Below are 12187 nucleotides of genomic sequence, written 5' to 3'. Positions count from 1 at the left end.
CAACCTTATATAGTAGACACCTATAATTATATAAAAAAGCATATGTTAAATTTAAAATTTAATGTTTACATTTTTTATCAATTTAGCCTTAATTATTTTTTAGGTTAAAATTTATCATTAATTTAAAAAAAACGTTTTTTAACAAAAAAAATACTAACAAAAATATTATTTTTTCAGCAATGTTTACGTGGTAACTCACCTAGCAATTCACATGTATTTTATGCTGACATGACACTATTTGTTTTATTACATCACGTCAACAAGTAATTGAAAATTGGTAAAAAATAAAAAACCCCTTACAAATTCAAAAAATATAAAAGTTAGTAAAAAAATATAAAGTATACATGTATTGTCACGTGAATTACCATCTTTAAAATTTTGACGTTTTACTCAATATTTTCATTACAAAAAAAATTGACCATTTTTAAAAATTGATCGTTAAATTTAAACTTTTTTTAAAAAGTTGAGAGTAGACTTGTCCAATGCCCAAGTAGCTCACTCGACTCGGTAGACATGGCACAACTTGAGCCAAGCTTGAACAAGGTTTTTTTGCGCATCGGGTTGACCCGACCCAAATTCAATTTAAATATTAAAAGATATTTAAAAAAATTATAAATATATAAAATATTAATTAATTTTGTTTTTATAATTTATTATTTTTTAATAGTAAAACAGATTTTTAGAGTGGGTCAACTCCAAAACAGGTATGATTTTGAAAAATTGTAGACTATTGAAGGCTAATTTAACTAAAATAATAATAACTATTAACAAAAAAAATTGATATCATATAAAAAAAATTAGAATAACAATTACAGACATACTGTACTCGTAAAAACTACAACGGTTTAAGATTTATCAGTTGTCATTATCATAACAATAATGAGAAAAAGGGACCCCACTTCCACGGCAACGTTTCGTCATGATTTTCGATTCTGCCGTCCTAACTTTGGTCAAAATTGGAGTTTTAACTTAACGCTCAATTTAAAAAGAACAATATTAATAAAAAGCCAAACATTTAAACAACAAAAACAAACCTAAGGGGCAGATTTAACGTAGCTTAACGGCTAAGTAGTATATATTATTATATTTATATAATCTACATATAAAGTAGCCTGAGAAGCCCATAGCCACTCGAAATTGTGGCTATTTTAGTTAATATTTTTATTTGGTAAAACTCAATTTACACCGTTTATTTAAGAACGCGTAGTATTTATTTTATTTATTAGACCCAAAATAAAGAAGCCCCGAGAGAAAAGAAAAAGGAAGTGTGTGGAATCTTCAAAGAAGACCAGGAGGAAGAATCCTTCCCTTCTTTCTTTCTTTTTCCCCCTAGAAAGAGCGATTCCTTTCCCTTCCCTTCTATTTCCTCGTTTACTTTATCTTCTTCTTTCCATTCTGATTATAATAAGATTTGGGTTTCGTTTTCCTGTGAAACTCTCGTCTCTGGTAAATTTTCCCTCGGTTTTTTTTGGGGGTTTATTTTTATTTGTCATGAACCTATGGCTTTTTATTTGATTTCTGTTAAACGGGGGGTTTTTTTTTATAGGTTTGAAAGGAGATTGAAAAAATATGGCTGAAGAACATAGATGTCAAGCACCACAGTTATGTGCCAACAACTGTGGATTCTTCGGAAGCCCAACGACTCAAAATCTCTGTTCTAAATGTTATCGCGATCTTCAACTTAAAGAACAACAATCTTCCTCTGCCAAACAAGCCTTTAATCACACTTTAGTTCCTTCGTCGTCTTCATTGCCATCGTCATCATCGGCCCGATCTTCGTTTTCGGCATCCTTGCCGGCGAAGGAGGAACCATCGGCGGGAACGAAGGAAACGAAGGTGGTGGAGGAGGAGGAAGTTCAGGTTACGCCAAACAGATGCTTGAGTTGCAAGAAACGCGTGGGGCTCACGGGGTTCAAGTGCAGGTGCGGGATGGTTTTTTGTGGGATCCATAGGTACCCTGAACAACATGCTTGTGCTTTTGATTTCAAAGGGATGGGAAAACAACAAATCGCCAAAGCTAATCCTCTTGTTAAGGGTGAGAAGCTTCAAAAAATATAAATAAAATTGACTGAAGGAAAAAAAAGGGGGGGGGATGGGTTTTTTCCGATTGTGTCTGTCAAATTTAAGAATCTGGGTCATCGGAAAACTGATGAAATTTAGATTGATGATGGGATCTAGCCGGTCGGTGGCCGGTCAAGCAGTAGGAAGTGTTTTAGGTGGTTGTCGTTGTTGCCTATAAATGGTATAATTCACGTTTTCTTAAATTATATCGTCAATGTTGGTTTTCCATTGAGTCGTCTGTTTGTGGTGTTACAAGGGATTAATCCTTTAATTCCACAAATTTAGAAAGAAAAATAAGGAGATTAATTCTATGTCCAGATAAAATGCAAATCCAATATTTCGCAACTCAAATACACAGAGTGTTTATTTTTCTCAAGTCTGGATTCAGTTATTGTTGTAAAAAAAAATTATATAATAAGATTTATAAAATGAAGATTTTAATATGAAAAATATATTCAATAGTTTTTTTATCAAAGATTTATTCAATAATCTAATCATAAACAATTGGTTAATATGGTAAGGTCATATGAATAATTTTTTATTAGTCTTAAGTTAAAGTGGTAAAAAGATTTGAATTCTAGTTATATAAAAAATAAAAATTATTATATTAATATTTAGGGGTAAATTAATTTTAATTTAATTTAATGTGGAATCATTTACATGAATTTTAATTTAGTGTAGTTATGTAGGTTGAATTTTGATTGTAGTTGAAATTTTAATTTTGATTTAATCATACACATTAAAAAAATTTTTAATTTAATTTTATATTGAATAAATATAATTCTTTAGATGTGCAATATATAAACATAAATGATGTTATATAATAATTGTATTAATAATTCATAAAGATAAAATTAAATCAAAATTTTATGAATAAATTAAACAAAAGTTTTTATTATCTATAATAAAAAACTTATTTCTCACTGTTAATAATTATTTTGATTAAATGTTATTTTGCTACTCTTTTTCTTTTAAATATTAACGTTAATTAAATTAGAATTCCATTGAGATAATAAATTTATAGGAGTAGTGCATAAGATAAATGATATAGCACTGATTTAATGAATGTAATGTGAATCGAAGAGTAGAATAATCAATTTTGATTAGATAATACATATATTTATTATTATATAAAGTATGGTTTTTAAATTAAGTTTGACCTTAACGTAATATCTGTATTTTGTTGGTTGGATGTAATATCTGTATTTAGCAAAAAATATATATTTTAGTGTTTAAAAGTAATCATGTTATTTTATTTCAAAAATAAAACTTAAAATATTAATTTTTTTCTCGCTTTATTTTACAACACTAACTAATAAGAACTTGATAGTGTAATTTTTATTTTAGTAAAATAAGATGGAAATTTTTTTATTAAAAGATCCAGATATCCAAATAAATAGAAAAAGGGGAATAGTTTGAACAACAATTCTGTAATACCTGATTTAACTGATGTTAAACTAATCAAAATATGAGTCGGGTCGGGTAAGTTAGTTGCAACCTGCAAACACCATGCTTTCTAAATGGGCTGAGAAGAGAAGCAGAAGATTTTCCCCTCACCTAACCTTTCCTTTTTTATTCCACAAAAACATCTAATCCACTGTCTGCAATTTCTTAAAACTTTGCCCTCTCTTCTTTTGTCTTATAAATTCCTTTGCTTAATAACAAAATTATCTCATATTGGAATTATGGATTTCATGTTATCAAACAATGCACCCTTCCTATTTTAGCTTTCAGCTGCAAATTGCATTTCACTTTCTTGTGAGATTTCCCACTTCAAGATTTCATCTTTCCCTCTTTCTGTTTCTGGTTTTATTCAAAAATAAGAAATTATTTGTTCTTTCATGAGGTAGATCTGATATTTTTTCTTCGTTTCCTGTAAAACCCAATCCTGAGATGAGATGGTTTCTTTTTTGTGCTTAAACCCCTCTTCTCTATTTGGGATACCAAACGAACCTGAAGATGGATCTGAATCCGATACAGATTTATTCAAGATCCGTACTTTTTTCTTATTTTGGCCATACCTAGCAAACCCCATTTATCGTCCCCCCAATGTGATTCTTCTCATGAAGAGGTCGTTCAGACCCTTGATAAGCATTCTAATGCTTGTTGCATTGACTGCAACCTTAAGCTGTCGGATTGCCAGTCCCCGCCGCGGTGTCTTTACTGTTTCAGCTGAGTTGGAGTCAACCACGGTCCTAATCCAACCCCCACAAATCCAAGTTTTTAACTCCACTTTGCTCAAGTTTGCATCTATTGATATAGGTGAAGCAAAATCCAAGCTTGAAATAAAGCAGCTGCTGGAAAGGGACTTTCCTAATCAAGGAAGGCAAAGGAACTTTGCAACTTCGAGGAGCTTCAGTCATCATGACGCCAAATCCAAAAATTCTAATGGATTACCGGTATTACTCAGGGCCCCAAAATTTTATCGGTATTGGTTAGATTTTAGGAGGAATTTACAGCTTTGGGCAAGAAAAAAGACGTTCCAGCCTGATATCATGATGGATTTAGTTAGCTTAGTGAAGACCCCTATTGATAGACACAATGGCTTGATGAGTTCAGCTAGAAAGTATAAATCTTGTGCTGTTGTGGGGAACAGTGGGATATTGCTGAACCGTGATTATGGGGAACTGATTGATGGTCATGAGATTGTGATTAGATTGAATAATGCTAGAACTGAGAAGTTTGAAGAGCAAGTGGGATAAAAAACAAGCATTTCCTTTATAAATAGCAATATACTGCATCTTTGTGCTAGGAGGGAAGGTTGCTTTTGTCATCCTTATGGAAGGAATGTTCCTATGATTATGTACATTTGTCAACCAGTTCATTTCATGGACTATACAGTCTGCAATTCGTCTCACAAGGCACCTTTGTTGATTACAGATCCTCGTTTTGATGTGTTATGTGCTAGGATTGTGAAGTATTATTCGGCTAAACGATTTTTGGAGGAGACCAGGAAGGCATTGAGAGAATGGGCTTCTACACATGATGGTTCTATGTTTCATTACTCCTCTGGGATGCAAGCTGTTATGCTGGCATTGGGAATTTGTGACAAAGTTGGTATATTTGGCTTTGGCAAATCAACTTCTGCAAAGCACCACTACCATACTAATCAGAAGTCTGAGCTCCGGTTACATGACTACGAAGCAGAGTATGCATTCTACCATGATCTGGTGAAGAATCCACAGGCAATACCCTTCATTTCGGATAGGTTCAGGTTCCCACCTGTGGTAATCTATCTATGATTTCGGCTGTGGTAATCTTATCTATGATTTCGGCTGAATATGCATTGTATCACGACCAAGTAAAGCATCCGTTTTCGACAAGCTAAGGTTCCATCCTGCGATTGTTTCTTGCTGATTCGAATCCATTTTATTTTGTACTTGTTCTTTGGCCAAAGATTAAATTGTTGTATTCATGTTGTATCTGTAGTTGTCCACAAAAGAGCACAAATGATGAAGATCTTTGCTTCATATTCCGGCCCTAAACTATCGAAGGTAGGTTGGGGTCCTTTCAAGTGTAAAAATGGAACTGAAGATGTGAAGCTTTGAATTCTTCATTTGCTTTTTGTTTAAACTGATTTTCCCCTCTTTTGAAAGTTTTCGTTTCCGGAGCATATATCCATGTAGAAAAAATTCACCTTGAATCACTTCATACTTTATATTTGTCTACGTTATAAATAGGAGTCTCTTAAACATACCTTCCTTGAGATAATCACACTTCCTTTTTCTTGCATATAATGAGTGATAGCAGGAAATTTATGTCGAGAAGTAACATCTGATTTTTAGGAATTTTTAGCATGATTTTCTAGAAGAGCCCTTCTTTTCTACTTCACTTTTAAGACAACTCTGTCCTTTTATCTGCTCTGTAGAACTAACCCTATATTGCTTGCTGCTTTCCCTCTACCATCAGACCACATTTGCTTCTTGTTTGTACGATTTTGTCGGATCCTTGTTATTATAAGACCAGCAAAGTAAATGCAACAAAAAAAAAGGGTTTTGATGTCTAGAAGGGATTTAAACTTGGATTGTAAGCAATCATCTGTTTCTTGATTGTAGGCAAAAACGTGGTTTAACTGTGAAAACAGATTCAAATATAGGGGAAGTTTTTACTGTATCTTTATCTGCCTCTTATCATCAGAGATGTTTGAGGTGATTATGTACAACAAAAGACATGAACATCCATTTACATGATCACGTCCCCCCATACTATAACAACCATCTTTCCCACCATCCCATATTCCAAAAGTCCAGTGAAACTATACAAAAACGATCAGAAAACCCTTTCTTGATATTCCCCTCCTTCAATCCTGGGCGTCCATCACTGTATCCTTCTCTTCAAACTTCACTCCCACCAAGAACCTCATGCTCACCTGTTGTCAGGAAAACATAATTTTAGCGGGGTTCCAAACAGTTTTCACTGATAAAAAAGAATCTCCCGAGACACACCTGTCTGGGATCATAGACTGTGTATTCATTATATTCGAGAGGGCTATCCTGGTGTTCTGAGGGGATCAAACTGCCACAAGGGACTTTGATATCATCTTTCCAATCTATATATTCTGATTCATCTGGTTTCTTTCTCCCCAGTCCCTTCACACACACTTTCTTCTCTTCCAATGGCTTAGTATCCTGTGTTGTTTAGTGAGGGTTAACAAATTCAGGATTTCATGACTAAAGTAGTAATGGAATGAAGTGGAATCAGAAACATAGAATGGGAGTTATACCTCCGGTGGGTTCTTGAGCTCCACAATTTCTTCACCTTGTGAAAACACAGCGAGAACCAAGAACCCTTCAGGCCGGTCTACAGCAGTGAAGCCATACCTGGCAGCTTCTGCTGCAGCATCAGAACAAACTATGCCCTTCCCGAACTGTCACAGAAACTTGGAGTTTCAATCGTGTGAATAGCATTTAAACCTAAATATGATGAGAAACTGGCTGTTCATTTTACCATATATCCTGGAACTGGTAGAGAACAGCTTGCTGGCAGGAAGCCTTTATGCAAATGCCTTAACAGGTTCGAGCTCCGAGTACCTGGAAGAATACATCAAATGAGAGCATGATCACTCACTCAGAGACTTACTGAACAGAACTTTCGGAAGGATAAGAGGATTGAAGGCCAGGCTTTACTTACCGCACCACAGGAGTCTCTTGTTTGGCAGCTTTTTTACTTCATCAAACGAGGGGCCTTCCTTAGTTTCCACATTGAAGATGTTCTCAACTGAGATCCCATATTCCTGACCAAAATTTTCCAAGTATATAAGGCTTTGTTAGCAGGTAAAAATGAACAATCAAATTTGGGCTAAAATATGCAAATCCTGAGGATGTGACTTACAATGTCTGCAAGCTTGACAGGTTCATAAGTTTTTTCCACATAATTGAGGATCATCTTGTAGTCCTCGGAATCTTTATCCAGTGGAGAAATTGAGCATCCTATTTTCTTGTATCTATCAGACAATGGGTCATCAAGAGTATCATCACCCATGTGTCCAATCATATGGGATGCCACAACAATGTCTCGAACACACTCGAATGATGCTGCAGCCTACAAAATTCAAGCCCTGGTTTAGTAACAAGACTTAAATAAGGGCTGGTATTTAGGATGAACTACGAGGTTCTACATGATCTGCAAGCTCTTGATAGTCCCTGAAGATGAAGGGCCTGGAAGAATGCATCAGGGTGAACCATCTTTGGCTAAAGTCTGACCAAACTGCCTCTGCTTTAGGTCCAGATTCTTTCATTGATTTCACTTTTTCTATAAACTCTTGTAGAACCTCTTCACCTGGTTTAATTCATGACATTATAGATATGGAAGTATATAGAAAAAAAAGAGATGATGAGCAAAATAATGGGTTCTTACATCTTTTCAAATGAACATTAGAGAGCATCCCCATTGGTAAATCAGGGGCATCTAAATCCATCTCCATCAGTGCATACCTGTCCAGGTGACCGATTAACTCAGATATTGGTAAAGAAAACAGATTAATGGCCATAGTTGAAAGAAGCATACTTGTAAATCTCCTGACCGCAAATAACCTTCATGAAGTTTGCAACCATCGGTTCAAGTTTACAATGTGCTGCTGCAACCCCTAGCTGTCGCAGGCCAAGTCCTCCACATCTCACATCAACCCCATCATCCTTATCAATACAGGGAAACCGATTAGGAACAAAAATCATGTGAAAAGAAAAAAAAATTAGTCCAATACATTTGGAGTGGAACAAGAGTTTTCTTTTACAATGTCTATGGGATAAAATTTCAGTGGCTTCTTCTGAAACTTCTTCTCCCTTTCCCATGGCTCAAATTCATTTCCTGTTACTTCCTCAAACAGCCTAACAAACTCCTTCACAGCACCATCTACGTCCTTCCATTCCTCGAGCCGCTCCTCGGCATTAGGATCATCCCCTACTCTCCCTTTCTTGTAGTACAAGTGGAGGTTACTATCTGGTACTTTGATCAGTTGCATAATGCAATACCTATACAAATGAAACTTGGAAATCAGTAACTGCAGTAGAGCTACTGATTGGTAGTATCAATCCAGACTCGATAAAAGAACTCATTGGATTACTCATTAATGGCTCCTCCTTGGTCGCAAAGCGAAAAGACACAGTTGTATAATATCCCATCTTCCTCAAATATTTGGCCACCTTGCTCTTGCAATCTAGTATCCTTGTAGACTCCTCTTTTTCCATACAACTTGAGCTGCAAGCAATTAAACCACGGAATAGAGAAACAATTTATTTGGTTTGATCTTTTTTTTTTTAAAGTATCCTCAAATTTCTGAGAGGAAAGGGCATACTTCAGCTGAAAGTGATTCGATTGCATGTTCTTCAGGAACTTGTTTATCCCATGGAATTCCTTTGCCATCAACAGCAAGATCTGTAACTATGTCATAAGCTTCTAATGGCTGTGCTTCTTGCTTCTCAATGCTGTCAAGTAACCAAGCTTCACTCACCACTCGTACCCCTCTTTCCCTGAAATGTTCCATTCATTGTCATTTAACTAAAGACTCCAATGCTTCTCAGCTAATACAATGTCAGATTTTTGTGCCATTAAAAAGAGCTTCTTACATACAAGAGAGGATCAACTGAGTGTCTAGTTATGTATATGTATTTATGTCTACTCACATTGCTTCTACCAGTTTGGATGAGCCCCCACGCTCTCGTTCAGCGGGAGAAGCAACCAAGCAAGTTACACCTGCCCCCAGAGTTTTACAAAAGCATTTTATCAAAGCAATAAACAAGAGAACAAGAGAAGGAACCATAAGATCTGAAACTCTGCAATGATGTAAACAACTACCAACGACTGAGTTGGAGACTGTTCCTCCATGTTTCTCTATCTTGGTTTTCCAGTATTGCTGCATCAGAAGAGTTGCAACATGAAGGGTCTTAGCCTATTCAGTCAAAGAACAAAGACTATAAGGTTCAGCAATATATAGAACTGAAAACATTTTCACGTACATGTGTGCGACTAAGCCGGCCCATCAGGGAAATCATCATTCCCAAGAAAGGTTTGTCAGTGACCCCTACATATCGGTGAGGGCGGAGTTTTGGATCCTCGTACTTCTTTACCAACTATAGGAATAAAAAAAAGATAAATCTTAGTAGACTTGGACTAAAATTTGTATCATATAAACCAAGGAGAATCGTTCAGTAAAATTTACTTCAGCAACAGGTGAATTCAGGACAGAATCAGGCAATTTTAATGGTTCTTGCTTCCTTGCTGGGCTTCTTGTTTTGTATACACAAGAGGACCACTCACTGTAAGTTCCCTTGCATGAATAGCGGTTGCCATCAAACTCCAAATCCCCATTGCAGATTTGGCACTTCTCCAATGGTCCATAGAACAACATATCGAGGCTGCCAATAGAAATGCATGTGATTTGATTACTGAAACTGTTTGCATGTTATGAAAGCAATAACAGTGAGAGAATAGAGACTAACCATTTGATGACAACAGAAGCATCAGAACCAGATGAATCCTGGCCATTAGCTTCAAGGATTTCCCTCATTTGTGCAACAGATAAGTGCTCCCTCACAGATTTACAAAACTCTTCAAACTCTTTAGCCACCTCAGTTGTAGCTTTTCCATTATGTTGATCATTATCAGCCTCCAACTTGGGTTTCTTTGGAGATTCCTTTCCTTCATTGCTTTTCAACTGGTCTGCTTTCTGCTTTCTTGTCATGATTTTCTCTTCATCAACAGTTCCATGTGCATGAGAATGAGACCTCTTTTCATGAACCTTCACAAATTTTTAAAAGAAAAACAAAAAAGGTTAAAACATCTATTAGACCTATCATTATGACACTTCAAAACAATAAAATCTGCTACAAACCTTCATGATTTTCCTTCCTTTTTACCCTCAATACCAAAGCTACAGATTCTAAACAAAGACGAGTGAAGATTCAAATGTGAAAGAAACTAGAGATTTAGCAACAGCAGCCTGTATTGGTTTTCCTACAAAACATGAGAAGCAAAATCCATTAATTTGGCACTCTTTTCTAACACCAGGAAGTCTTGTACTATATAATGACACAATGACATACATGGAATTCTTGCAAGTCTCTAAGATGTCCTGTCTTCCTCAGAACAGAACATCTGTTCCCATGCAAAGGATATCAATGCCACGTGTCTAAATGGGTATTTTTCACAGCCTAAACCGTCGACAGGTGGTAGTCCAATACTCTAATCTTTACATGATTCAACAAGTACTTTCTGGCTTTTGCTTCATTCTCTTTATTACATGCAATTACTGATGTATACAGTATATATCTAATCGTTTCAGATCCAATGTTTTCTGCCTTGTACTACTTGGCACCTCCTTATCTTCCTGGACTGACACCTGGAATTTGAGAGGTGGGAGACCCAAAATGCTACATCTAGGTTTCAACCTTCTTACCTGATTCATTCTTAACCTGCAATATGGATACAGACATAAAAGAGGCCTCATATTTATGTCCCAAATAATTAAAATTCTAACATATATAGGAAAACAAATTTTCTTGGAATTGTTTTTATTGAACTCTCCTCAGTTCTGCAATATAATGAATATGAAACCATTGATTTTGAAGACTTGTAACTAAACAGAATTAGATACAATGGAAAACTTTGGTGGTTCCAATGAACTTGGGGGCCTTCGATATTAGATTTCCACGCTGAACTACAATATTATACATACAATTAAGATAAGAATCGAAGAATGATTATAAAGGAAGGTAAAAATATTATGAAAAAAATTACATTTTGCTCTTATACCTAAAAAATAGATAATTAGTTCATTGAAAAATAAATTCATCATTTTATTAAAAGTTTTATTTATTTTTACAGTTTAAAATCGGTCTCTATATGTCAATAGGAGGTACACGTTGCATGTTATGTGTCATAGTGTAGTTATTGTATCAATCACACTAATTTTTAACCGTATAAATTTTTAAAAGAAATGACACCCTTTAATCTAATTTACAAGAATTAATTTAACTACATTTTAATAGAGATTAAAATACAATTTTATTCTTAATATATAATCTTATTCAAACTTTAATAAAATTAAAACACTTAACATCTATAATTATATATAAAAAGAGAAAACATAACCTCGAGCTTTTGACACCTGTCTTTTTCTCTTTTATTATGGCATGTGTGAAGGAAGAAAGAGAAGAAAAAAAAAGGAAAGAAAGGAAAGAGAAAGAGAAATTATTTGTGTTATTTTTAAGGTTAAAATATTTCATAGGTTTATTTTATATATTTGTGCTATTTATCTTGTTTTTAAATAATGCATTAACTATTTAATGTTATGTTTAATTTATTATCGTGATTTAATTTAAATAAAAATTATGTGTACGTGTTCTTTAATCTATAATAATTTAAATAATTTTTCTTAGTAATTGAAATTTAGAGAAAATATTATATTACTTAATTAATTTAATTTTAATGTTACAATTTTTTTATTTAAATAGATTGTTCCATTCATTAACATCAAATCATGTTTTAATTTCATCATATTATATTTTTATTAATCTCAATTTATCTCAGACTGCATAATGTTCTACTATAAATTTGGCCATCAAGCCATACCATTTTTTTCACTTAAGTATTTAAAATTTTTTGTCAAATATAAAAATTAAAATATCAA

General features: G+C 34.3%; 2 protein-coding genes and 1 pseudogene across 3 annotated transcripts; 2 read left to right on the top strand and 1 right to left on the bottom strand.

The window, feature by feature from the left end:
- The first annotated feature begins 1119 nt into the window (after nucleotides 1-1119).
- Nucleotides 1120-2437, top strand: LOC121217653 (zinc finger A20 and AN1 domain-containing stress-associated protein 3). The gene is made up of 2 exons (XM_041093420.1): nucleotides 1120-1446; nucleotides 1547-2437. Exon 2 carries the CDS (start codon nucleotides 1570-1572, stop codon nucleotides 2056-2058), a length of 489 nt encoding a protein of 162 aa, XP_040949354.1. The 5' UTR covers nucleotides 1120-1446; nucleotides 1547-1569; the 3' UTR covers nucleotides 2059-2437.
- Nucleotides 2438-3959: 1522 nt separating this feature from the next.
- On the top strand, nucleotides 3960-5613 carry LOC121203577 (beta-1,6-galactosyltransferase GALT29A-like; annotated as a pseudogene).
- A 541-nt stretch (nucleotides 5614-6154) lies between these two features.
- On the bottom strand, nucleotides 6155-10558 carry LOC121217652 (protein ADP-ribosyltransferase PARP3). 2 transcript variants are annotated; one of them, XM_041093417.1, is made up of 18 exons: nucleotides 10391-10558; nucleotides 9999-10297; nucleotides 9719-9914; nucleotides 9516-9629; nucleotides 9355-9448; nucleotides 9183-9252; nucleotides 8855-9029; nucleotides 8624-8757; nucleotides 8294-8531; nucleotides 8068-8195; nucleotides 7918-7994; nucleotides 7679-7839; nucleotides 7393-7602; nucleotides 7192-7294; nucleotides 7009-7091; nucleotides 6785-6928; nucleotides 6507-6689; nucleotides 6155-6430 (listed from the first exon to the last, which is right to left on the bottom strand). In XM_041093417.1, exons 1-18 carry the CDS (start codon nucleotides 10394-10396, stop codon nucleotides 6362-6364), a joined length of 2484 nt encoding a protein of 827 aa, XP_040949351.1. In that variant the 5' UTR covers nucleotides 10397-10558; the 3' UTR covers nucleotides 6155-6361. The 2 variants fall into 2 exon arrangements, with proteins under 2 accessions (XP_040949351.1, XP_040949353.1); XM_041093419.1 differs by having other exon boundaries at nucleotides 9355-9412; nucleotides 10391-10557.
- Between the last annotated feature and the right edge of the window lie 1629 nt (nucleotides 10559-12187).

The sequence above is a fragment of the Gossypium hirsutum genome, chromosome D05, assembly GCF_007990345.1.
Source record: "Gossypium hirsutum isolate 1008001.06 chromosome D05, Gossypium_hirsutum_v2.1, whole genome shotgun sequence".
NCBI classification, from domain to species: domain Eukaryota; kingdom Viridiplantae; phylum Streptophyta; class Magnoliopsida; order Malvales; family Malvaceae; genus Gossypium; species Gossypium hirsutum.
Note: the sequence above shows the minus strand (reverse complement) of the source record. Positions and strands in the feature narration are given on the sequence as shown.